Below are 27237 nucleotides of genomic sequence, written 5' to 3'. Positions count from 1 at the left end.
GACCGCCTTACGCGCATCGTGATTTTGACCATCTTCGGCTTGATTTCGCGGGACTTGGGGGATATTTTCTAGTCCCGGGGATTCTAAACTAAGTCCGGATGGCCTTGTTTTGCAGTGAGATTGAAACAGCCAAACTTTTTGAATAATAATAATAATACATTTGTATAGCGCCATATCCAGGGCTCATGGCGCTTTACAGTAAAAAATGTTATTAAAAATAAAATTTACATTAAAAATTTACATCAGTGATAAAAAATTACTAACAAATAAAATAGCTAAGCTGTAAAAATGAAAGTAAAACTAGGAATCATTAAAACCTTTAAGTAAAAACTGACTAACTTAACTAAGTGACTGACTAACTAGCTAAACTATCTAATCTACTAATTAACTAACTAACCAAAAGTCTAGTTAGAAAATTTGTTAAAAAGATATGTCTTTATACAAGTCTTAAAATCTGATAGCGAGCCGCTCCCTCTTATATTGTTCGGAAGAGAGTTCCATAGGCTAGGTGCTACAAAAGAGAAACACCTATGACCATAGCCTATTAACTTGACAGGTGGTACTTTCAACAGGTTTTTGGAGGAGGATCGAAGATTTCTGCTTGGTACATAAGGCTCTAGCAGCTCAGTAATGTAATTAGGGGCCTGGCCGTTGAGCGCTTTATAGGTTAAAAGTAAAATCTTATAATTGATGCGCTGGCTTATTGGAAGCCAGTGTAGCTGCTTTAAAACCGGCTTGATATGATCGTATTTCCTTGTTCTGGTAACAACGCGAGCCGCAGCATTCTGGACATTTTGTAGACGATCTATCAAAAATTTTGGTAGTCCATATAGAAGCGAGTTGGCGTTATCTAGTTTGGAAGTGATGAATGCATGTACTAACTTTTCAGTGTCTGCTAGAGATAGACAGACTCTTATCCTGCTAATGTTTCTAAGATGGAAGAAACAGGCCTTGCAGGTACTGGTAACATGCTTTTCCAGTGACATGTACTCATCAAAGATGACTCCAATGTTCTTTGCAGAAGTAGATGGCTCGATCTGTTCACCAGACACATCGACGTGGTCTATAAATGGGGGTGGACGATGTCGTGCGCTCAAGATCAAAAGCTCCGTCTTTCCTCTGTTTAGTTTCAGCTTATTGCACACCATCCACGAGTCGATCTCAGAAACACATGCTCCTATTTTAGCTATAGAACCAGGTTGTTCGGCGTAGTTGGGCTTAAATGAGAGGTAGAGCTGGGTGTCATCAGCGTATAGATGGTACTTAAGTCCGTGCCGTTTGATGATGTCCCCGATGGGCGATGTGTATAACAAATACAGGATTGGCCCTAAACGGATCCCTGGGGAACACCGTAGCGAAGTTCTTTCATCTCTGACTTGGTTCCGTCAATCATCACAAACTGTTTTCGGTCTTGAAGATAGGATCGAAACCATTTTAGCGCATTTCCTTTCACGCCGTAGCGTTTTTCCATTCTTTCTAGTAGCAGTTTATGGTCGACGGTATCAAACGCCGCAGACATGTCCAACAGTAGCAGGATAACGCATTTCTGATTATCTATCTCACAGAGAATGTCATTTTGCACCCTCAGGAGAGCAGTCTGATTCCTCTAGATCATTATCGCGTAGATAGTCGCTCAATTGACAAGATACTGCCTTTTCAATTATCTTAGATACAACCTTCAGATTTGAGATAGGTCTAAAGTTTGAATAATCCTCAGAGTCCAGGTTGTCCTTCTTCAGCTTCGGTTTGATCATTGCTTCTTTCAGTGCAGCGGGCATAGATGCTGATTGGAGAGACATGTTAACGATGTTAGTTAACACAGGTAGAATAGTTGATTTACATTCCTTAAGAATAGAAGCCGGTATAGGGTCAAGATCAGAGGATTTTTTACCGATTTTGTCCACAAAACTTTCAATCTCTCTTTCTGACATCACCCTGAACTCTGTGAATTCGGCTTGACATGGCTGTTTGTATGCTTCGCAGGACTGGGTACCAGAAGTCACTTCTTTGGATAGCTCCGTTCTTATGGATGCTATCTTCTTGTCAAAAAAGTCGGCATAATTGTTCGTAAGCACAAACGTTGAGGGTGCGGTCGGATAGCGTCCATCTACTCTGCGGTGTAATAGCTTGTCGACTGCGTTGAAAAGTATTTTTGGATCTGATGCATTCTCTGAAATAATAGATGAATAGTATGAAGCCTTTGCGTCCCTTAGCATTTTGTTCACTACCTGGCACTGGTCGACAAACATCTGTCTGTCGACGCACAGTCTCGACGATCGCCAGTGGCGCTCCAGCCTTCGACGTTTTCTCTTGGCGTTACTAATACCCTCATGGTACCACGGTGCTGATGGACGGAGAGTTATCATGCGTCGTTTTAAAGGTGCATGCCTTTGAAGTATTTCCGTCAGAGTATTTTCGTATTTTTCAGTGAGATCCATAAGATCAAAGGCGTTGGTTGTCAGGAGGTCAGATTGCTTTAGGTCGTCATTAAAACTGACCATATTTACCGAGCGTAGTTTACGATAACTAATTTCCATTCGTTCCAGAGGTGGTTTCTTTAGGTGTAGCTTGCAGTGTACAGCAGAGTGATCGGACAGCATTGGATCACGTATTTCAACGCTAGTAACTAGCTCGTCCTCGGCCCTAGTTATGATCAGGTCTAAGGTGTGGCCTTTTTTATGGGTGGGTCCATTTACATGCTGGACTAGACTGAGCGATTCTAAGATCTTGTTAAATTTTACAGTCTCCAAATTGCTGATTTTATCCATGTGATAATTGAAGTCACCCACTATTAGAAGGTTGCCAGGGGAAACAACGAACTGTTCTGCGAGGGTGCAAAATTCTTCAAAGAATACAGAACAATTTCATTGATTTCCCTTGGATGGAGGCGGTCTATGGATAGTTACAATTCTTATAGAACCAGTGGAGCATGTCGTCACAATGTCCAGGTATTCGAAGGAGCTGAAATTTGTCTGGGTTTGTTTCGTGACTTTCATTTGTTTCTTTATTAGGAGACCAACTCCTCCCCCTCGTGAGTTTTTCCGTAGAACATGGTAGAAGCGGTATCCGGTTGGACAAACTTCAGCAATTGAAAATTATAGTTTTCATTATTGCGCAGCCATGTCTCAGTCACTGCAAAAATATCCACGTTATTGCCGACTGTATAATCTTTTATCGCAAGTTCCTTCTTGTTGATCGATCTAGTGTTCAATAAACAGAAGTCGATTGGTATAATACTATTCTGCAGATTTTTGTTTGAGCATCTTATGCTGGTAAGATTGTGCCAATTCACTCCTCTGGAGCAGCAATTTTTGGAGCCAAGGGTGACGTTGTGTGACACAGTGGTGGGCCGTGATGCATGGCTGCGTTTGGCTTGCGATGAAACAATGACCGGTATTGTTCTGTTCACAGAAGGCCCGGGATTTAGCTTGAATGTCAGATCGCCAATTAATTCCATGTTGAAAGCGGCGGAGCTGTTGGGATAATAAAAACATGGTCTTTTGTGTCTTTTCATCCTATGCCGCTTTGGTAAGTACCTGTGTAGAAGATTATCAGTGATTGCGTAATTATCCATCCAGCCGTGTGGTATGCGCATTGTAAACAATACATCATTGCTTGAGTACAAAGCGAAATCAAGAAAATTTTCTTTGTACGAAATTCCGTCACCTTCAAACCACCAAGTCGCTTGTAGTCCAGAAGTAAAATTCCGTATTTCCTGAGTGGATAAATGGTCTTGAGTCTTGAAACTTTCCCACACATGACCTTTTTGGCTTAGACCATCTGCCAAGTACTTGTATTCCGTAACCGAGCATCTTAAAAGCACTAAAATGGCTAAGAGCAGGCAGCTTCTATAAATACGTCTTACCCTCATTACGAAAGCAAAGTTTCGAGCTTCTAGGCCCAAATATAGCCCCACTTCACTTGAAAAGTGAAAGATGAGCCGAGTCCGCCTTACGCACATCGTGATTTTGACCAACTTCGGCTCGATTTGCCGGAAATTAGGGAATATTTTCCAGTTCTGTGGACTCTAAACTTATTCCTGATGGCCTTGGTTTGCAGTGAAATGGACACAGCAAAACTTTCTGAACGCTTATCTTCGAGCTTCTGGCCTAAAATATAGCCTAACTTCACTTTAAGACTGAAAGAATAGCTGAGACCGCCTTGCGCGCATCGTGATTTTGACCAGCTTCGGCTCGATTTCCCGGAATTTGGGGGATGTTTTCCAGTCCCGGAGACTCTAAACTAACTCCTGATCGTCTTGGTTTGCATTGAAATGGACACAGCGAAACTTTTTGAACGCTCACTTTCGAGCTTCTGGCCCGAAATATAGCCCACTTTACTTTAAGACTGAAAGAGTAGCCGAAACCGTCTTGCGCGAATCGTGATTTTGACCAACTTCGGGTCGATTTTCCGGAGCTTGGCGGATATATTCGAGTCCCGCGAGCTCTAAATTAACTCCTTATGGCCTTGGTTTTCGGAGAAATGGACAGAGCAGAACTTTTTTAACACTCACCCTCTAGCTTGTGGGCTTAAATAGAAGCCCACTTCACTTTAACCCTGAAATAGTAGCCCAGACCGCCTTACGCGCATCGTGGTTTTGACCAAGTTCAGCTATATTTCCCGGAACTTGGGGGATATTTTCCAGTCCGGGGGACTCTAAACTAACTCCTGATGGCCTTGGTTTGATGTGAAATGCACAGAGCATAACTTTTTTAACGATCACTTTGCAGCTTCTGGGCCGAAATAGAGCCCCACTTCACTTTAAGACTGAAAGAGTAGCGAAGACCGCTTTCCAGGCATCGTGATTTTGACCAACTTTAGCTCGACTTCCCGGAACTTGGCGGATATTTTCCAGTCCGGGAGACTTTAAACTAACTCCTGATGGCCTTTGTTTGCAGTTACATGCACGAAGCGTAACTTTTTAAACGGTCACTTTCGAGCTTCTGGCCCGAAATATAGCCCCACTTCACTTTAAGACTGAAACAATAGCCGAGATCGCGTTTCGCGCATCGTGATTTTGACCAACTTCGGATCGATATCCCGGAACTTGGGGGATATTTGCCAGTCCCGGGGACTCTAAACTAACTCCTGATCGCCTTGCTTTGCATTGAAACTGACAGAGCAAAACGTTGTGAAGACTCACCTTCGAGCTTCTGGGCCGAAATATAGCCCCACTTCTTTTTAAGAGTAAGAGTAGCCGAGTCTGTCTTACGCAAATCGTGATTTTGACTAACTTCGGCTCGATTTGCCGGAACCTGGGGGATATATTCCAGTCCCGGGAGCACTAAACTAACCCCTGATGGCCTTGGCTTCCAGTGAAATGGAAACAGCAAATTTTTTTGAACCCTTACTTTGGAGCTTCTGGGCCGAAATAGAGCCCCACTTAATTTTAACACTAAAAGAGTAGCCGAGACGGCCTTACGCGCTTTTTTATTTTGCAAACTTTGTCCCGATTTTTCGGCACTTACGGGATATTTTCCCCTCCCTGGGTCTCTAAACTAACTCCTGATGGCCTTGGTTTGCAGTGAAATTGACACAGCAAAACTTTTCAAACACCCAGTTTCGAGCTTCTGGGCCGAAATATTGTCCCACTTCACTTTAAGACTGAAAGAGTGGCCGAGACCGCCGTACGCGCGTCGTGATTTTGACCAACTTTGGCTAAATTTCCCGGAACTTGGGGGATATTTTCCATTCCCGGGGACTCTAAACTGGCTCCCGACGTCCTTCGTCTGCAGTAAAATGGAAACAGCAAAACTTTTTCAACGCTCACTTTTGAGCTTCTGGGCCGAAATATAGCTCCACTTTACTTTAAGATTGAAAGAGTAGCCGAGACCGGCTTACGCGCATCGTAATTTTGACCAACTTCGGCTCGATTTCCCGGAGCTTGGGGGATATTTTACAGTCCTGCGGACTCTAAAGTAACTCCTGATGGCCTTGCTTTGGAGTGAAATGGACACAGCAAAACTTTCTGAACGCTCACTTTCAAGCTTCTGCGCGAAAATGTTGCCCCAGGTCACCTTAAGAATGAAAGAGTAGCCAAGACCGCCTTACGCTTATCGTGATTGTGACCAACTTTGGCTCGATTTCCCGGGATATGGGGGATATTTTCCGGTACCGGAGACTCTAAATTAACTCCTGATTGCCTTGGTTTGCATTGAAATGGAGAGAGCAAAACTTTTTGAACGCTCCCCTTGGAGGCTTCTGAGCCGAAATATAGCCTCACTTCACTTTAAGACTGAAAGAGTAGCCGAGACCGTCTTACGCGCATCGTGGTTTTGACCAACTTCGGCTAGATTTCCCGAAACTTCGGGGACATATTCCAGTCCCAAGGACTCTAAAGTAATTCCTGATGGCCTTGGTTTGCAGTGAAATGGACACAGCCAACTTTTTTGAACGCATGCTTTCGAAATTCTGGGCAAAAATATAGCCCCACTTCACTTTAACACTGAAAGAGTAGCCGAGACCGCCTTAGGCGCATCGTGATTTTGACCAACTTCGGCTCGAGTTTCCGGAACTTAAGGGATATTTTTCAGTCCCGGGGACTCTAAACTAACTCACGATGGCCTTGGTTTTCAGTTAAATTGAGAGAGCAAAACGTTTTGAACGCGCACTTTCGAGCTTCTGGACCGAAATATAGCCCTACTTCACTTTAAGACTGAAAGAGTAGCCGAGACCGCCTTACGCGCATCGTGATTTTGACCAACTTCGTCTCGATTTCGCGGAACTTGGGGGATATTTTCCAGTTCGGGGGACTCTAAACTAACTCCTGATGGGTTTGGTTTGCAGTGAAATGGACACAGGATAACTTTTTGAACGCTCACTTTCGAGCTTCTGGGCCGAAGCATAGCCCCACTTCACTTTAAGACTGAAAGAGTAGCTGAGATTGCCTTACGCATACCGTGATTTTGGGTTACTTCGGCTCGATTTCCCGGAACTTGGGAAATAATTCCCAGTCCCGGGCACTCTAAACTAATTCCTGATGGCCTTGGTGTAAGATCCAAGTGTAACATTTTTTCTATTATTCGTTCTTGCGTAATTTGTTTTTCCTTTGCGTACGCAAATTAGTTTATACTTTTTTTCGTCCTTTTGTTTCGTCCTTTTTTTTCGCGTCAATTTAGGTGTTTATTCCTTTCTGTCAGTTTTCGCGCCCTCGTTAGCGTTTCTTTGCTGTTTCATCTTCATTAGCGCCTTTCTAAGCTTCTATAGTTTTATTTTCCGCATGTTCTAGCGTATTTTCCATGTCATAGCTTTGCAGTACAGTTTTGGGGCAGTTCATTTTGGTCCGCGCTTAGCGCAGTTCTATTTAGCTTTCGTGCTAGTCTCTTCGCGTCATTCGCAGTCCGTTTCACAACAGTTTTCTCTGGCCGAAACAATGTAAGTGTAATTCACAGTCCTCGTTTTGCAGTTTTGTTATTTCTTTATTCGAATTTAGCTTAGTCGCAACTTGTAACTTTTGCTCTTTTACTGTTTTAGTTTCAACCCACGCTGTTTGTATCCACGCTGTTTGTATCCACGCTGTTTGTATCCACGCTGTTTGTATCCACGCTATTTGCATCTACGCCGCTCGTATGCACACTCTTTGTACCACGCCGTTTTGATTTGTGGAGTTGTTTATTAAAGGCCAAGAGAGTTTTTTACGCTTATTGCAGTTTCATCGTTGAAAATTGTTGGTGACATGTCGTTTCGTCATGAGCTCTAGCCGCAAGCAGCTTACAGATCCCGCCGCCCGGCGAGTTGGAACACGCGTGCGACAACCAAACCGTTCGCTGGATTTTGAGGCGTCTAACCTGGAAACACTTCGTTTAAAGAAAAATTCAAGGTCTGGTCACCTATCTACCGTAACAGCCATTTCCAATGAAATTTCTGGCTTGCTTACTGATGATCATAATCTTCAGGAGGTTAAGGAGAAGCTTCCTTACTTGGACAACGCTTTTGAAAGATTCAAAGAGGCCCATCGCGACTACGTCGGAGAAATTCTGGATGAGAACGCCATTATTGAGGGTCAACGCTATCTTGAAGACAAAGAGAGAAAGGTTCGTGTGTTCCGTCAGGAGATCGTCGGCTGGATAATTAATATTGAACACAAGCTATTAGCTGAATCGTTTCAAGTAGATTCGGCGGTGAATCCCGAGGATTCAATTAGTTGTGCTGGCACACCAATTCCTTCAGGTGCTTCCAAGGTTTCAAAACATTCAAGTCGAGCAAGTTCACGTGGTAGCCGTGCTTCATCAGTTGCAGCCGCGAGAGCCAAAGAAGCCGTAAGAATTGCCGAGTTAAAAGCCGAAATTTCTATGCTCGAAAAGCGCCAAACACTCGAAGAGAAAAAGTTTCGTTTGCAGCAGGAAGAATTACGCCTTAACCTCGAAGCCGAAATGGTCAAGACAACAGCTAAGGAGAGGGTCTACGCAGCAATGACCTCCCCTTCTCTACCGGATGTGAAGCCTTTAAAATTGGAGACAGAGCTCCAGGATCAGGATCCCCCTCGTACCAGCCCCCGCGCGAAAAGGTCCTTTCCAGGCGAGGTGCACCACCCAGGCCAGGGAGTGTCCATGGATTCTGTTCCTTACGGCCAGTTTGATTATCAAGCGTGTACAGTCGGCGAGGATCTGAGAAAGGAAACGATTGGTTTGCAGCGGCAACAGACTGCTCTTCAGTTTCAGCAGAATAGAATAATGGAATTGCTAGCGCATAATCAGAATAGAAACAAACTTCCGCAGCCCCGTGTTCCTGTGTTTGACGGAAACCCTATTGAATACCGCACCTTCGTTCGCGCTTTTGAAAATTTGGTTGAATCCAGAACATTTAGCAGTACTGATAGACTCTATTACCTCGAGCAGTTCACCGCAGGGGACGTTAAGGAACTTGTGAGATCCTGTCATCATTTACCAGCGGAAGAAGGTTACGATGAGGCTCGTAGGGTTTTGAGAAGGAAGTATGGTGACGATTATCGCATAGCATCCGCTTACGAGATGAAGGCCCTCGATTGGCCGAGCATAAAGGCAGAAGATGGTGTGGCTTTGAATCGTTTTTCAGTCTTTCTCGCAAGTTGCAAGAACGCATTGGCAGGTAGCCAGTACATTTCTAAGTTTGATCAGCCAGGAAACATTCAAAAGTTGGTGCTCAAGATTCCTTACAGCATGAGAGAAAGATGGCGTCGCTTAGCTGATGACATCATGAACAGACAGTTAAGGCCAGTACAGTTCAGTGACTTCGTTGCCTTTGTTGATCGCGAAGCAAGAATACTAACCAACCCAGTCTTTGGCAAGATATCCGATACCGTAAGATCGGCGCCTGGTCAGCGGTCCTCTGGTGGCAAGACATCCAATCCCAAGAACCTCAGCCTCTTAGCACATGTAGGCGATAGTGAAGGTCCTACCAGTGAGACGGTTCCGCAGGGTGTAAAGGAGCCAAGTCAACGCGCCGATGGAGAGCAGGGACCTCAGACTCGCAAGGTTCAGCTATCTGGAATCGATCAGGGTCCCTCACAAGGGAAAAATCGGTGTCTCTATTGTAGCAGAAACCACGCCCTTGAGGATTGTCAGTCATTGCGGTGGAAACCCTACCAAGAGAGAATTCAATTCCTATTGTCCAAAAAGCTGTGCTTTGGATGTTTATCCACCGAACATGTCGCAAAGTTTTGCCCGCAGAGGAAAAATTGCAAGATTTCGAACTGTAAAGGACGGCATCCTACTGTTTTACATACTAGCCCTCGTGAGAGACCAGCTGTCGGCGTTGGAGTGGGTACGGAGGACGTAATCAGCACTCAAGTTTGTAGTCACATGGTAAAAACGGGCACCAGTGCTAACAGTGAGACTTCGGGAGAGGGTCGTAGGACAGGCATGGCCGTAATACCAGTTAGAGTGAGAGCGAAAGATAGTGATAAGAGCGTCATCACCTACGCCTTCTTGGATAACGGTAGCAACTCCAGTTTCTGTACTGAATCGCTCATGAAGCAGCTCGGGATTAATGGTCAGCAAGTTAAGATATCCTTGTCTACTCTTGAGAAGAAAAATAGCATCACCAACAGCTTCCTGGTTCGCGACCTTCTTGTATCCGATTTGGATGAGAACGAGTGGATTAGCCTCCCGACCCTTTACACCAGGCCGGAGATTCCTGTGTCCAGCAGTGACATTCCAACTCAGGACGACGTTGATCAGTGGCCCCACTTGCAAGGAGTTTTTCTACCTCGTCTCGACGCTGAGGTTGGCCTTTTGATTGCTAGTGACGTTCCCAAGGCTCTCGATCCACTTGATATCAAACACAGTCAAGACGGTGGTCCTTATGCTTCAAGAACGCGAATCGGCTGGGCGGTAAATGGTCCCTTACGCCGTCGTCACCATAGTTCACGGTCATCCACTTTTGTTGCTAAAGTCGATCACCGGCTCCAACAGATGATAGAAGACTTCTACAATCGCGATTTTACTGATCCCACCGTTGATAGCAAGACAGAGATGTCTCAAGACGAACGTAGATTTATGCAAATCGCCGAACAGACGGTGGAATTGAGAAATGGGCACTATCAAATCTCTTTACCGTTTAAGGATCGCCAAACGCCTGTACCCAGCAACAAGGCTCAGGCCTGGCAGCGCGCCATTTGGTTGAAGAAAAGGCTGGAACGAGACCCGAAGTTGTACCAAGATTATAAGGCCTTTATGGGAGACATTCTCTCCAAAGGATATGCACGCAAAGTGTCCCCTGATCAGAAGAGCCCCGCGAAGGGCACCGCCTGGTACATACCGCACCATGGTGTTTACCACCCTCGCAAGCCAGGAAAGATCCGCGTCGCGTTTGACTGTTCTGCCAAATTTATGGGAAAGTCTCTCAATGACATGCTGTACAAGGGCCCGGACCTAACCAGTTCGCTTGTAGGAGTCCTGTTGAGGTTTCGTGAAGAGAGAGTGGCCGTTATGGCGGACATAGAGTCCATGTTCCACCAAGTGAGAGTTCCCGATCCTGACAGTTCCTTTCTACGTTTTCTTTGGTGGGAGGATGGCAACATGGCGCGCGAATTACAAGAATATCAGATGGTAGTTCACTTGTTTGGAGCCATTTCATCACCGGCTTGCGCAAATCTCGCACTCCGCAAGACAGCAGAAGATAATCGTCACAGCTTCCCTCCTGACGTCATCAACACAGTTAAAAGAAACTTTTATGTTGATGATTGTTTGAAGTCCCTCCCTGGCGAGCAGAAAGCCATTGAGCATGTTGGCAGTTTATGCACTTTACTATCACGTGGTGGTTTCAAGCTAACCAAATGGGTCAGCAATAGCCGTGATGTTCTGCAAGCCATCCCTGAGAAGGAGCGCGCAAAGGACATCAAGGACATGGACATAAGGAAGGACGAGTTGCCTGTTCAGCGAGCCCTAGGAGTTCAGTGGTGTGTAGAATCCGACTCGTTTTGCTTCAGAGTCAACATTAGCTCTCGTCTACCAACGCGTAGGGGTATCTTGTCTCTAGCGAGTGCTATTTTCGATCCGTTGGGATTCCTGGCACCGTTCGTTCTGACCGCAAAAGAAATCCTTCAAGATCTTTGTCGCATTAAGCTAGGATGGGATGACGAGATCCCGACTGAGTACGCTGCACGTTGGGAAAATTGGCTAGCAGATGTTCCAAAGCTCTCGGAGTTTGCTGTGAGTCGCTGTTTAAAGCCAGAGGATTTTGGTCCCGTTAAATCCAGTCAGCTGCATCACTTCTCTGATGCCTCAGAAGCTGCTTATGGTTCAGTGTCTTACCTTCGTCTGGTCAGCCATGAGGACCGAGTTCATTGTTCCTTCCTGTTTGGAAAATCACGCGTTGCTCCTTTGAAAGCTGTTTCTGTTCCTCGTTTAGAGCTCTCGGCCGCAACCGTTTCTGAGCGACAAGACAAGATGCTCAAGGAAGAGCTGGAGATGCCTCCTAATTGCGAATCCGTGTTTTGGTCAGACAGCATGTCAGTGCTTCGTTATGTGAAGAACGAAAGTACGCGTTTCCACACGTTTGTTGCCAATCGGGTTGCCGTACTACGAGAGGGCTCAAATCCAGATCAGTGGCGCTATGTGGAAGGTGTAGCGAATCCTGGAGATTGCGCTTCAAGAGCGTTGACTGCCAATGCATTGTTGAGCTGCCAAAGATGGTTACTGGGGCCGGAGTTTCTCTGGAAGTCAGAAGAAGATTGGCCTAGGAACCCCTCATCGCTTGGATGTCTTCAAGACGGAGACCCGAAAGTGGAGCGCGGAAAATTCCCCTCGCAATTCATGGCCCCTTGGTAGAGTGGTAGAAGTCTTCGCCGACAAGAAAGGTTTGGTGCGCCGTACCAGGGTGAAAGTAAAAGGAGCAGTTTTGGAGAGGCCAATTGACAAGCTTTGCTGATAGAAGCTTGAACTTTTCCTTTGGAGTTATTTTCTGTGCAATTTTCTAATTCAGGAGAAGAGAACATTAAGAACTCTTAGAAAGACACTTAGATCTTTAATTGTTTAATTTAAGTGCCTCGCGTGTGCTCCTCACTTATGGGGCCGGTATGTAAGATCCAAGTGTAACATTTTTTCTATTATTCGTTCTTGCGTAATTTGTTTTTCCTTTGCGTACGCAAATTAGTTTATACTTTTTTTCGTCCTTTTGTTTCGTCCTTTTTTTTCGCGTCAATTTAGGTGTTTATTCCTTTCTGTCAGTTTTCGCGCCCTCGTTAGCGTTTCTTTGCTGTTTCATCTTCATTAGCGCCTTTCTAAGCTTCTATAGTTTTATTTTCCGCATGTTCTAGCGTATTTTCCATGTCATAGCTTTGCAGTACAGTTTTGGGGCAGTTCATTTTGGTCCGCGCTTAGCGCAGTTCTATTTAGCTTTCGTGCTAGTCTCTTCGCGTCATTCGCAGTCCGTTTCACAACAGTTTTCTCTGGCCGAAACAATGTAAGTGTAATTCACAGTCCTCGTTTTGCAGTTTTGTTATTTCTTTATTCGAATTTAGCTTAGTCGCAACTTGTAACTTTTGCTCTTTTACTGTTTTAGTTTCAACCCACGCTGTTTGTATCCACGCTGTTTGTATCCACGCTGTTTGTATCCACGCTGTTTGTATCCACGCTATTTGCATCTACGCCGCTCGTATGCACACTCTTTGTACCACGCCGTTTTGATTTGTGGAGTTGTTTATTAAAGGCCAAGAGAGTTTTTTACGCTTATTGCAGTTTCACTTGGTTTTCAGTGAAATGGACACAGCCAAACTTTTTGAACCTTCACTTTCGAGCTTCTGGGCCGAAATATAGCCCCACTTCACTTAAAGACTGAAAGAGTAGCCGAGACCGCCTTACGCGCATGGTAAATTTGTCCAACTTCGGCTTGATTTCTCGGGCTTTGGGGGATATTTTCCAGTCCCGGAAGCTCTAAACTAACTCCTGATTGCCTTGGTGTTCAGTGAAATGGACACAGGTAAAAGGAGCGCACGCTAGGTTTCCAGGTTGTAGGCCGAAATCTAGCCCCACTTTATTTTAAGACTGAAAGGGTAGACGAATCCGCCTTAAGCGCATCCAAATTTTTAGCCACTATGGCTCGATCTGCCAAAACTTGGGGGATTTTTTCCAGTCCCGGGGACTCTAAGCTAACTCCTGATAACCTTAGTTTTTAGTAAAATGGTCACAGGTAACAGGAGCGCACGCTCCCTGTCGAGCTTCTAGGTCGAAATAAAGCCCCACTTCATTTTAAGACTGAAAGAGTAAACGAAACTGCCGTACGCTTATCGTAATTTTAAGAAACTCAATTTGCCGAAACTTGGAGATAGTTTCTAGTCTCGAGGACTCTAACTATCTCTCGATGGACTTAGTTCTTAGTGAAAAGGACACAGGCAAAAGGAGCGCACGCTCGGTGTCAAGCTTGTAGAACCGAAATATGGCCCCACTTCATTTTCAGAGTGAAAGAGTAGGCGAGACCAGCTTACTCGCATCTTGATTTTGAGCATCTTTGGCTCGATTTGCCGGAATTCGGGCAATATTTTCCAGTCCCGAGGACTCTATGCTAACTCATGATGAACTTAGTTTTCAGTGATATGTACACAGGCAAAAGGAGCGCACGCTCGGTGTCGAGCTTCTCGGCCGAAATATAGCCCCACTTCACTTTAAGACTGAAAGAGTAGCCGAGACCGCCTTAGGCGCATCGTGATTTTGAGCAACTTTGGCTCGATCTGCCAGAATTTTGGGAATATTTTCCAGTCCCAAGGACTCTAAACTAACACCTGATCGCCTAAGATGTCAGTGAAATGGACACAGGTAAAATTAGCGCACGCCAGGTCTCGAGGTTCTAGGTCGAAATATAGCTCCCCTTAATTTTAAGACTGAAAGAGTAGCCGAGACCGCCTTACGCGCATCGTGATTTTGGGCCACTTTTGCTCGATTTCCCGGAAGTTAGCGAATAATTTAAAGTCCCGGGGATGTTACACTAACTCCCGATGACCTTGGTTTCCAATTTAATGAACACAGCAAAACATTCTGAACGCTCACCTTCGAGCTTCAGTGCCGCAATATAGCCCTACTTAAATTTAAAACTGAAAGAATAGCCGAGAGCCCGTTGCGCGCATGGTGATTTTGATCAACTTCGGCGCGATTTCCTGGAACTTGGAGAATATTTTCCAGTCCCGGGGACTCTAAACTAACTCCTGACGGCCTTAGTTTCCAGTGAAAGGGACAGAGCAAAACTTTTTGAACGTGCACTTTCGAGCTTCTTGGCCGAACTATAGCCCAACTTCACTTTAAGACTGAAAGACTAACCGAGAGCGCGTTACGCGCATCGTGACTTCGACCAACTTCGGCTCGATCTGGCGGAACTTGGGAAATATTTTCTAGTCCCAAGGACTCTAAACTAACTCCTGATGGCCTTCCTTTGCAGTGAAATGGAGACAGCAAAACTTTTTGAACGCTCACTTTCGAGCTTGTGGGCCGAAATACAGCCACACCTCACTTTAAGACTGAAAGAGTAGCCGACACCGCCTTGCGCGCATCGTGATTTTGACCAACATGGGCTCGATTTCCCGGAACTGGGAGGATATTTTCTACTTCCGCGTACTCTAAACTAACGCCTGATGGCCTTGGTTTGCAGTGAAATGGACACAGCAAAACTTTTTGAACGCTCACTTTCGAGCTTGTGGGCCGAAATACAGCCACACTTCACTTGAAGACTGAAACAGTAGCCGAGACCGCGTTACGCGCATCGTGATTTTGATCAACTTCTGCTCGATTTCCCGGAACTTGGGAAATATTTTCCAGTCCAGGGGACTCTAAACTAACTCCTGATGGCCATGGTTTGCAGTGAAATTTACACAGCACAAGTTTTGAACGCACACTTTCGAGGTTCTGGACCAAAATAGAGCCCCACTTCACTTGAAGACTCAAAGAGTAGCCGAGACCGACTTACGCGCATCCTAGTTTTTGAGCAACTTCGGCTCGATTTGGCGGAATTTAGGGGATCTATTCCAGTTCTGAGGACTCCAAACTAATTCCTGATGGCCTTGGTTTGCAGTAAAATGAACACAGCAAAACTTTTTGAACGCTCAATTTCGAGCTTCTGGGCCAAAATATAGCCCCACTTTACTTTAACACTAAAAGGGTAGCCGAGACCGCCTTACGCGCATGGTGATTTTGACAAACTTCGGGTTGATTTCCCGGAACTTGGGGGATATTTTCCAGTCCCGGGGACTCTAAACTAACTCCTGCTTGTCTTGGTTTGGAGTGAAATGGAAACAGCAAAAGTTTTTGAACGCTGACTTTCCAGCTTCTGGGCTCAAAAGTTTAGCCCCACTTCACTTTAAGACTGAAAGAGTAGCCGAGACCGCCTCATGCGAATCGTGATTTTGACAAACTACGCCTCGATTTCCCGGAACTTGGGGGATATTTTCCAGACCCGGGAACTTTAAGCTAACTCCTGATTGCCTTGGTTTGCAGTAAAATGGAAACGGCAAAACTTTTTCAACGCTCACTTTAAAGCTTCTGGGCCAACACATAGCCCCACTTCACTTTAAGACTTAAAGAGTAGCCGAGACCGTCTTAAGCGCATCGTGATTTTGACCAAGTTCGGCTCCATTTCCCGGAACTGGGAGGATATTTTCCAGTCCCGGGGACTCTAAACTAACTCCTAATTGCCTTGGTTGGCCGAGCAATGGACACAGGAAAATCTTTTGAACGCTTACTTTCGAGCTGCTGGGTCGAAATATAGCCCCACTTCACTTTAAAACTGAGAGAGTAGCAGAGACCGCCTTACACGCAACGTGATTTTGACCAACTTACGCTTGATTTCCCGGAATTTGGGGGATATTTTGCAGTCCCGTGGACTCTAACGTATTTCCTCTTGGCCTTGGTTTGCAGTCAAATGGACACAGGAAAACTTTTTGAACGCTCACTTTCGAGCCTTTGGCCCAAAATATAGCCCATTTCATTTTAAGGCTGAAAGAGTAGACGAGACCGCCTTACGCGCATCGTGATTTTGAGCCTCTATGGCTGGATTTCCCGGAACTTGGGGGATAGTTTCCAGCTTTGGGAGCTCTAAACTAACTCCTGATTGCCTTAGTTTTCAGTAAAATCGACACAGATTAAATTAGCGCATGCTCGGTGCCGAGCTTCTAGGTCGAAATATAGCCCCACTTCATTTTAAGACTGAAAAAATAGACGAAACGGCCTTACGCGCATCGTGATTTTGAGCAACTTTGGCTCAATTTGCCGGAACTTGTGGGATATTTTTCAGTCCCAGGGACTCTAAACTAACTCCCGATCGCCTTGGTTTGCATTGAAATGGACAGAGCGAAACATTTTAAACGCTCACCTTCAAGCTTCTGAGCCGAATATAGCCCCACTTAACTTTAAGCCTGAAGGAGTAGCCGAGACCGTCTTACGCGCATCGTGATTTTCACCAACTTTGGCTTGATTTTCCGGAACTTGGGGGATATTTTCCAGTCCCGGGGACTCTAAACTAACTCCTGATGGCCTTGCTTTGCAGTGAAATGGACACAGCAAAACTTTTTGAACCCTCACTTTGGACCTTCTGGGCCCAAATATAACCCCACTTCACTTTAAGACTTAAAGAGTTGCCGAGACCGCTTTACGCGCATCGTGATTTTGACCATCTTCGGCTTGATTTCCCGAGATTTGGGGGATATTTTCTAGTCTCGGGGACTTTAAACTAAGTCCTGATGACCTTGTTTTGCAGTGAAATTGGAAGAGCAAAAGTTTTTGAAAGCAGAGTTTCGAGCTTCTTGGCCGAAATATAGCCCCACTTCACTTGAGGAGTGAAAGATGAGCCGAGTCCGCCCTACGCGCATCGTGATTTTGACCAACTTCGGCTCGATTGGCCGGAACTTAGGGAATATTTTCCAGTTCTGTGGACTCTAAACTAATTCCTGATGGCCTTGGTTTGCAATGAAATGGACACAGCAAAACTTTTTGAACGCTCATCTTCGAGCTTCTGCGCCAAAATATAGCCCCACTTTACTTGAAGACTGAAAGAATAGCCGAGACCGCCTTACAGACATCGTGATTTTGACCAAGTTCAGCTCGATCTCCCGGAACTTGGCGGATATTTTCCAGTCCGGGGGACTTTAAAATAACTCCTGATGGCCTTTTTTTGCAGTTAAATGCACGAAGCGTAACTGTTTAAACGGTCACTTTCGAGCTTCTAGGCTGAAATATAGCCCCACTTCACTTTAAGACTGCAACAATAGCCGACCCGCGTTTCGCGAATCGTGATTTTGACCAACTTCGGATCGATATCCCGGAACTTGGGGGATATTTTTCAGTCCTGGGGACCCTAAACTAACTCCTGATCACCTTGGTTTGAAGTGAACTTGACAAGGGAAAACTTTTTGAACGCTCACTTCCGAGCTTCTGGCGCGAAATATAGCCCCACTTCACTTTAAGACTGAAAGATAAGCCAAGACCGTCTTACGCCCATAGTTTTTGACAAACTTAGGCTAAATTTCCCGGAAGTAGGGGGATATTTTCCACTCCGTGGGTCTCTATACTAACTCCTGATGGCCTTGGTTAGCAGTGAAATTGACACAGCAAAACTTTTTGAACACTCAGTTTCGAGCTTCTGGGCCGAAATATTGCCCCACTTCACTTTAAGACTGAAAGAGTAGCCGAGACCGCGTACGCGCGTCGTGATTTTGACCAACTTCGGCTCGGTTTCCCGAAACTTGGAGAATATTTTTTAGTCCCGCGGACTCTAAAGTAACTCCTGATGGCCTTGGTTCGCATTGAAATGGACACAGCAAAACTTTTTGAACGTTCACTTTCGAGCTTCTTCGCCAAAATATAGCCCCACCTCACTTAAAGACTGAAAGAGTAAGCGAGAGCGCTTACGCGCATCGTGATTTTGACCAACTTCGGATTGATATCCCGGAACTTGGGGGATATTTTCCAGTCCCGGGAACTCTAAACTAACTCCTGACGGCCTTGCTTTGCATTGAAACTGACAGAGCAAAATGTTGTGAAGACTCACCTTCGAGCTTTCTGGCCGAAATATTGCCCCACTTCACTTTAAGACTGAAAGAGTAGCCGAGACCGTCTTACGCGCATCGTGGTTTTGACCAACTTCGGCTAGATTTCCCGAAACTTCGGGGACATATTCCAGTCCCAAGGACTCTAAAGTAATTCCTGATGGCCTTGGTTTGCAGTGAAATGGACACAGCCAATTTTTTTGAACGCATACTTTCGAAATTCTGGGCAGAAATATAGCCCCACCACTTTAAAACTGAAAGAGTAGCCGAGACCGCCTTAGGCGCATCGTGATTTTGACCAACTTCGGCTCGAGTTTCCGGAACTTAAGGGATATTTTTCAGTCCCGGGGACTCTAAACTAACTCCTGACAGCCTTGCTTTGCATTGAAACTGACAGAGCAAAATGTTGTGAAGACTCACCTTCGAGCTTTCTGGCCGAAATATAGCCCCACTTCACTTAAAGACTGAAAGAGTAGCCGAGACCGCCTTACGCGCATGGTAAATTTGTCCAACTTCGGGTTGATTTCTCGGGGTTTGGGGGATATTTTCCAGTCCCGGAAGCTCTAAACTAACTCGTGATTTCCTTTGTTTTCAGTGAAATGGAGACAGGTAAAATTAGCGCACGCCAGGTCTCGAGCTTCTTGGTCGAAAATATAGCCCCCTTAATTTTAAGACTGAAAGAGTAGCCGAGACCGCCTTACCCGCATTGTGATTTTGGGCCACTTTTGCTCGATTTCCCGGAAGTTGGCGAATAATTTAAAGTCCCGGGGACGCTAAACTAACTCCCGATGACCTTGGTTTCCAATTTAATGAACACAGCAAAACATTCTGAACGCTCACCTTCGAGCTTCAGGGCCGAAATAGAGCCCTACTTAAATTTAAGACTGAAAGAATAGCCGAGAGCCCGTTACGCGCATGGTGATTTTGATCAACTTCGGCGCGATTTCCTGGAACTTGGAGAATATTTTCCAGTCCCGGGGGCTCTAAACTAACTCCTGACGGCCTTAGTTTCCAGTGAAAGGGACAGAGCAAAACTTTTTGAACGCGCACTTTCGAGCTTCTTGGCCGAACTATAGCCCAACTTCACTTTAAGACTGAAAGCCTACCGAGAGCGCTTTACGCGCATCGTGACTTTGACCAACTTCGGCTCGATCTGGCGGAACTTGGGAAATATTTTCTAGTCCCAAGGGCTCTGAACTAACTCCTGATGGCCTTGCTTTGCAGTGAAATGAAGACCGCAAAACTTTTCGAATGCGCACTTTCGAGCCTCTGGGCCGAAATATAGCGCAACTTCACTTTAAGACTGAAAGAGTAGCCGGGACGGCCTTGCGCGGATCGTGATTTTGACCCACTTGAGCTCGATTTCCCGAAACTGGGGAGATATTTTCTACTTTCGCGTACTCTAAACTAACTCCTGATGGCCTTGGTTTGCAGTGAAATTGACACAGCAAAACTTTTTGAACGCTCACTTTCGAGCTTGTGGGCCGAAATACAGCCGCACTTCACTTGAAGACAGAAAGAGTAGCCGAGACCGACTTACGCGCATCCTGATTTTGAGCAACTTCGGCTCGATTTGGCGGAACTTAGGGGATATATTCCAGTTCCGAGGACTCTAAACTAATTCCTGATGGCCTTGGTTTGCATTGAAATGGACACAGCAAAACCTTTTGAACGCTCACTTTCGAGCTTCTGGGCCAAAATATAGCCCCACTTTACTTTAAATCTAAAAGAGTAGCCGAGACCGCCTTACGCGCATCGTGATTTTGACAAACTTCGGGTTGATTTCCCGGAACTTGAGGGATATTTTCCAGTCGCTGGGACTCTAAACTAGCTCCTGATTGTCTTGGTTTGCATTGAAATGGACACAGCGAAACTTTTTGAACGCTCACTTTCGAGCTTCTGGCCCGAAATATAGCCCACTTTACTTTAAGACTGAAAGAGTAGCCGAAACCGTCTTGCGCGAATCGTGAATGTGACCAACTTCGGGTCGATTTCCCGGAGCTTGGCGGATATATTCGAGTCCCGCGAGCTCTAAATTAACTCCTTATGGCCTTGGTTTTCGGAGAAATGGACAGAGCACAACTTTTTTAACACTCACCTTCTAGCTTGTGGGCTTAAATAGAAGCCCACTTCACTTTAACCCTCATATAGTAGCCGAGACCGCCTTACCCGCATCGTGATTTTGACCAAGTTCAGCTCGATTTCTCGGAACTTGGGGGATATTTTCCAGTCCGGGGGACTCTAAATTAACTCCTGATGGCCTTGGTTTGCAGTGAAATGCACAGAGCATAACTTTTTTAACGATCACTTTGCAGCTTCTGGGCCGAAATATAGCCCCACTTCACTTTAAGACTGAAAGAGTAGCGGAGACCGCCTTACAGGCATCGTGATTTTGACTAACTTCAGCTCGATTTCCCGGAACTTGGCGGATATTTTCCAGTCCGGGGGACTTTAAACTAACTCCTGATGGGCTTTGTTTGCAGTTAAATGCACCAAGGGTAACTTTTTAAACGGTCACTTTCGAGCTTCCGGACCGAAATATAGCCCCACTTCACTTTAAGACTGAAACAATAGCCGAGATCGCGTTTCGCGCATCGTGTTTTGACCAACTTCGGATCGATATCCCGGAACTTGGGGGATTTTTTCCAGTCCCGGGGACTCTAAACTAACTCCTGATCGCCTTGCTTTGCATTGAAACTGACAGAGCAAAACGTTGTGAAGACTCACCTTCGAGCTTCTGGGCCGAAATATAGCCCCACTTCTTTTTAAGAGTAAGAGTAGCCGAGTCTGTATTACGCAAATCGTGATTTTGACTAACTTCGGCTCGATTTGCCGGAACCTGGGGGATATATTCCAGTCCCGGGAACACTAAACTAACTCCTGATGGCCTTGGTTTCCAGTGAAATGGACACAGCAAATTTTTTTGAACCCTTACTTTGGAGCTTCTGGGCCGAAATAGAGCCCCACTTAATTTTAACACTAAAAGAGTAGCCGAGACGGCCTTAAGCGCTTATTTATTTTGCGAAACTTTGTCTCGATTTTTCGGCACTTACGGGATATTTTCCAGTCCCTGGGACTCAAAACTAACTCTTGATGGCTTTGGTTCGAAGTGAAATTGACACAGGAAAACTTTTTGAACGCTCACTTTCGAGCTTCTGGGGCGAAATATAGCCCCACTTCACTTTAAGACTGAAAGATTAGCCAAGATCGCCTTACGCCCTGGTGATTTTGAGAAACTTAGGCTAAATTTATCGGAATTTGGGGGATACTTTCCACTCCCTGGGTCTCTAAACTAACTCCTGCTGGCCTTGCTTTGCAGTGAAATTGACACAGCAAAACTTTTTAAGCACTCAGTTTCGAGCTTCTGGGGCGAAATATTGCCCCACTTCACTTTAAGACTGAAAGAGTAGCCGAGACCGTCTTACGCGCATCGTGGTTTTGACCAACTTCGGCTAGATTTCCCGAAACTTCGGGGACATATTCCAGTCCCAAGGACTCTAAAGTAATTCCTGATGGCCTTGGTTTGCAGTGAAATGGACACAGCCAATTTTTTTGAACGCATACTTTCGAAATTCTGGGCAGAAATATAGCCCCACTTCACTTTAAAACTGAAAGAGTAGCCGAGACCGCCTTAGGCGTATTGTGATTTTGACCAACTTCGGCTCGAGTTTCCGGAACTTAAGGGATATTTTTCAGTCCCGGGGACTCTAAACTAACTCACGATGGCCTTGGTTTTCAGTTAAATTGAGAGAGCAAAACTTTTTGAACGCTCACTTTCGAGCTTCTGGACCGAAATATAGCCCTACTTCACTTTAAGACTGAAAGAGTAGCCGAGACCGCCTTACGCGCATCGTGATTTTGACCAACTTCGTCTGGATTTCGCGGAACTTGGGGGATATTTTCCAGTTCGGGGGACTCTAATCTAAGTTCTGATGGCTGTGGTTTGCAGTGAAATGGACACAGGATAACGTTTTGAACGCTCACTTTCGAGCTTCTGGGCCGAAGCATAGCCCTACTTCACTTTAAGACTGAAAGAGTAGCTGAGATTGCCTTACGCGCATCGTGATTTTGGGTTACTTCGGCTCGATTTCCCGGAACTTGGGAAATAATTCCCAGTCCCGGAAACTCTAAACTAATTCCCAATGGCCTTGGTTTTCAGTGAAATGGACACAGCCAAACTCTTTGAACCTTCACTTTCGAGCTTCTGGGCCGAAATATAGCCCCACTTCACTTTAAGACTGAAAGAGTAGCCGAGACCGCCTTACGCGCATGGTAAATTTGTCCAACTTCGGCTTGATTTCTCGGGCTTTGGGAGATATTTCCCAGTCCCGGAAGCTCTAAACTAACTCCTGATTGCCTTGGTTTTTAGTGAAATGGACACAGGTAAAAGGAGCGCACGCTAGGTTTCCAGGTTGTAGGCCGAAATCTAGCCCCACTTTATTTTAAGACGGAAAGGGTAGACGAATCCGCCTTAAGCGCATCCAAATTTTTAGCCACTATCGCTCGATCTGCGAAAACTTGGGGGATCTTTTCCAGTCCCGGGGACTCTAAGCTAACTCCTGATAACCTTAGTTTTCAGTAAAATGGTCACAGGTAACAGGAGCGCACGCTCCCTGTCGAGCTTCTAGGTCGAAATAAAGCCCCACTTCATTTTAAGACTGAAAGAGTAAACGAAACTGCCGTACGCTTATCGTAATTTTAAGAAACTATGGCTCAATTCGCCGAAACTTGGAGGATAGTTTCCAGTCTCGAGGACTCTAAACTATCTCCTGATGGACTTAGTTCTTAGTGAAAAGGACACAGGTAAAAGGAGCGCACGCTCGGCGTCAAGCTTGTAGAACCGAAATATGGCCCCACTTCATTTTCAGAGTGAAAGAGTAGCCGAGACCGCCTTACTCCCATCTTGATTTTGAGCATCTTTGGCTCGATTTGCCGGAATTCGGGGAATATTTTCCAGTCCCGAGGACTCTGTGCTAACTCATGATGAACTTAGTTTTCAGTGATATGTACAAAGGCAAACGGAGCGCACGCTCAGTGTCGAGCTTCTCGGCTCAAATACAGCCACACTTCACTTTAACACTGAAAGAGTAGCCGAGACCGCCTTAGGCGCATCGTGATTTTGAGCAACTTTGGCTCGATCTGCCAGAATTTCATACATATTTTCCAGTCCCAAGGACTCTAAACTAACACCTGATCGCCTAAGATGTCAGTGAAATGGACACAGGTAAAATTAGCACACGCTAGGTCTCGAGCTTCTAGGTCGAGAATATAGCCCCCCTTAATTTTAAGACTGAAAGAGTAGCCGAGACCGCCTTACGCGCATCGTGATTTTGGGCCACTTTTGCTCGATTTCCCGGAAGTTAGCGAATAATTTAAAGTCCCGGGGACGCTAAACTAACTCCCGATGACCTTGGTTTCCAATTTAATGAACACAGCAAAACATTCTGAACGCTCACCTTCGAGCTTCAGGGCCGAAATAGAGCCCTACTTAAATTTAAGACTGAAAGAATAGCCGAGAGCCCGTTACGCGCATGGTGATTTTGATCAACTTCGGCGCGATTTCCTGGAACTTGGAGAATATTTTCCAGTCCCGGGGGCTCTAAACTAACTCCTGACGGCCTTAGTTTCCAGTGAAAGGGACAGAGCAAAACTTTTTGAACGCGCACTTTCGAGCTTCTTGGCCGAACTATAGCCCAACTTCACTTTAAGCCTGAAAGACTAACCGAGAGCGCCTTACGCGCATCGTGACTTTGACCAACTTCGGCTCGATCTGGCGGAACTTGGGAAATATTTTCTAGTCCCAAGGGCTCTAAACTAACTCCTGATGGCCTTGCTTTGCAGTGAAATGGACACAGTAAAACTTTTCGAATGCGCACTTTCGAGCCTCTGGGCCGAAATATAGCGCAACTTCACTTTAAGACTGAAAGAGTAGCCGGGACCGCCTTGCGCGCATCGTGATTTTGACAAACTTCTGCTCGATTTCCCGGAACTTGGGGGCTATATTCCAGTCCCGGGGACTCTAAACTAACTCCTGATGGCCTTGGTTTGCAGTGAAATGGACACAGGAAAACTTTTTGAACGCTTCCTTTCGAGCTTCTGGGCCGAAACATAGCCCCACTTTACTTTAAGACTTAAAGAGTAGCCGACATTGCCTTACGCGCATCGTGATTTTGACCATCTTTGGCTTCATTTCGCGGGACTTGGGGGATATTTTCTAGTCCCGGGGATTCTAAACTAAGTCCGGATGGCCTTGTTTTGCAGTGAAATTGAAACAACGAAACTTTTTGAAAGCAAAGTTTCGAGCTTCTAGGCCGAAATATAGCCTCACTTCACTTGTAGAGTGAAAGATGAGCCGAGTCCGCCCTACGCGCATCGTGATTTTGACCAACTTCGGCTCGATTTCCCGGAAATTAGGGAATATTTTCCAGTTCTGTGGACTCTAAACTTATTCCTGATGGCCTTGGTTTGCAGTGAAATGGCTACAGCAAAACTTTTTGAACGCTTATCTTCGAGCTTATGGCGAAAATATAGCCCAACTTCACTTTAAGACTGAAAGAATAGCTGAGACGGCCTTGCGCGAATCGTGATTTTGACCAGCTTCGGCTCGATTTCCCGGAATTTGGGGGACATTTTCCAGTCCCGGAGACTCTAAACTAACTCCTGATCGTCTTGGTTTGCATTGAAATGGACACAGCGAAACTTTTTGAACGCTCACTTTCGAGCTTCTGGCCCGAAATATAGCCCACTTTACTTTAAGACTGAAAGAGTAGCCGAAACTGTCTTGCGCGAATCGTGATTTTGACCAACTTCGGGTCGATTTCCCGGAGCTTGGCGGATATGTTCGAGTCCCGCGAGCTCTAAATTAACTCCTTATGGCCTTGGTTTTCGGAGAAATGGACAGAGCACAACTTTTTTAACACTCACCTTCTAGCTTGTGGGCTTAAATAGAAGCCCACTTTAATTTAACCCTGAAATAGTAGCCGAGACCTTCTTACGCGCATCGTGATTTTGACCAAGTTCAGCTCGATTTCCCGGAACTTGGGAGATATTTTCCAGTCTAGGGGACTCTAAGCTAACTCCTGATTGCCTTGGTTTGCAGTGAAATGCACAGAGCATAACTTTTTTAACGATCACTTTGCAGCTTCTGGGCCGAAATATAGCCCCACTTCACTTTAAGACTGAAAGAGTATAGGAGACCGCCTTACAGGCATCGTGATTTTGACTAACTTCAGCTCGATTTCCCGGAACTTAGCGGATAATTTCCACTCCGGGGGACTTTAAACTAACTCCTGACGCCCTTTGTTTGCAGTTAAATGCACAAAGCGTAACTTTTTAAACGGTCACTTTCGAGCTTCTGGGCCGAAATATAGCCCCACTTCACTTTAAGACTGAAACAATAGCCGAGATCGCGTTTCGCGCATCGTGTTTTGACCAACTTCGGATCGATATCCCGGAACTTGGGGGATATTTTCCAGTCCCAGGGACTCTAAACTAACTCCTGATCGCCTTGCTTTGCATTGAAACTGACAGAGCAAAACGTTGTGAAGACTCACCTTCGAGCTTCTGGGCCGAAATATAGCCCCACTTCTTTTTAAGAGTAAGAGTAGCCGAGTCTGTATTACGCAAATCGTGATTTTGACTAACTTCGGCTCGATTTCCCGGAATCTGGGGGATATATTCCAGTCCCGGGAACACTAAACTAACTCCTGATGGCCTTGGTTTCCAGTGAAATGGACACAGCAAATTTTTTTGAACCCTTACTTTGGAGCTTCTGGGCCGAAATAGAGCCCCACTTAATTTTAACACTAAAAGAGTAGCCGAGACGGCCTTACGCGCTTATTTATTTTGCGAAACTTTGTCTCGAGTTTTCGGCACTTACGGGATATTTTTCAGTCCCTGAAACTCTAAACTAACTCTTGATGGCTTTGGTTCGAAGTGAAATTGACACAGGAAAACTTTTTGAACGCTCACTTTCGAGCTTCTGGGCCGAAATATTGTCCCACTTCACTTTAAGCCTGAAAGAGGAGCCGAGACCGCCGTACGCGCGTCGTGATTTTGACCAGCTTGCGCTAAATTTCCCGGAACTTGGGGGATATTTTCCATTCCCGGGGACTCTGAACTGGCCCCCAACGTCCTTGGTCTGCAGTAAAATGGACAGAGCAAAACTTTTTGAACGCTCACTTTCGACCTTCTGGGCCGAAATGTAGCTCCACTTTACTTTAAGATTGAAAGAGTAGCCGAGACCGGCTTACGTGCATCGTAATTTTGACCAACTTCGGCTCGATTTCATGGAGCTTGGGGGATATTTTACAGTACCGCGGACTCTAAAGTAACTCCTGATGGCCTTGCTTTGATGTGAAATGGACACAGCAAAACTTTCTGAACGCTCACTTTCAAGCTTCTGGGCGGAAATATTGCCCCAGTTCACTTTAAGAATGAAAGAGTAGCCGAGACCGCCTTACGCTTATCGTGATTGTGACCAACTTTGGCTCGATTTCCCGGGAAATGGGGATATTTTCCGGTACCGGGGACTCTAAAGTAACTCCTGATTGCCTTGGTTTGCAGTGAAATTGACACAGCAAAACTTTTTGAACGCTCCCTTTCGAGCTTCTGAGCCGAAATATAGCCCCACTTCACTTTAAGACTGAAAGAGTAGCCGAGACCGTCTTACGCGCATCGTGGTTTTGACCAACTTCGGCTAGATTTCCCGAAACTTCGGGGATATATTCCAGTCCCAAGAACTCTGAAGTAATTCCTGATGGCCTTGGTTTGCAGTGAAATGGACACAGCCA

General features: G+C 45.6%; 2 protein-coding genes across 2 annotated transcripts; one reads left to right on the top strand and one right to left on the bottom strand.

Moving 5' to 3' along the window:
- Nucleotides 1-1571: 1571 nt before the first annotated feature.
- On the bottom strand, nt 1572-2768 carry LOC145497444 (uncharacterized). Its single transcript, XM_081477247.1, has one exon. It carries the CDS (start codon nt 2766-2768, stop codon nt 1572-1574), a length of 1197 nt encoding a protein of 398 aa, XP_081333373.1.
- A 4481-nt stretch (nt 2769-7249) lies between these two features.
- On the top strand, nt 7250-12339 carry LOC145497543 (uncharacterized). Its single transcript, XM_081477356.1, has 2 exons — nt 7250-7374; nt 7474-12339. Exon 2 carries the CDS (start codon nt 7689-7691, stop codon nt 12246-12248), a length of 4560 nt encoding a protein of 1519 aa, XP_081333482.1. The 5' UTR covers nt 7250-7374; nt 7474-7688; the 3' UTR covers nt 12249-12339.
- The last annotated feature ends 14898 nt before the right edge of the window (nt 12340-27237 follow it).

Source organism: Orbicella franksi, chromosome 9 (genome assembly GCF_964199315.1).
Source record: "Orbicella franksi chromosome 9, jaOrbFran1.1, whole genome shotgun sequence".
Classification (NCBI taxonomy): Eukaryota; Metazoa; Cnidaria; class Anthozoa; order Scleractinia; family Merulinidae; genus Orbicella; species Orbicella franksi.
The sequence above is the reverse complement of the archived record's forward strand: the minus strand, read 5'-3'. Positions and strand labels throughout refer to the sequence as shown.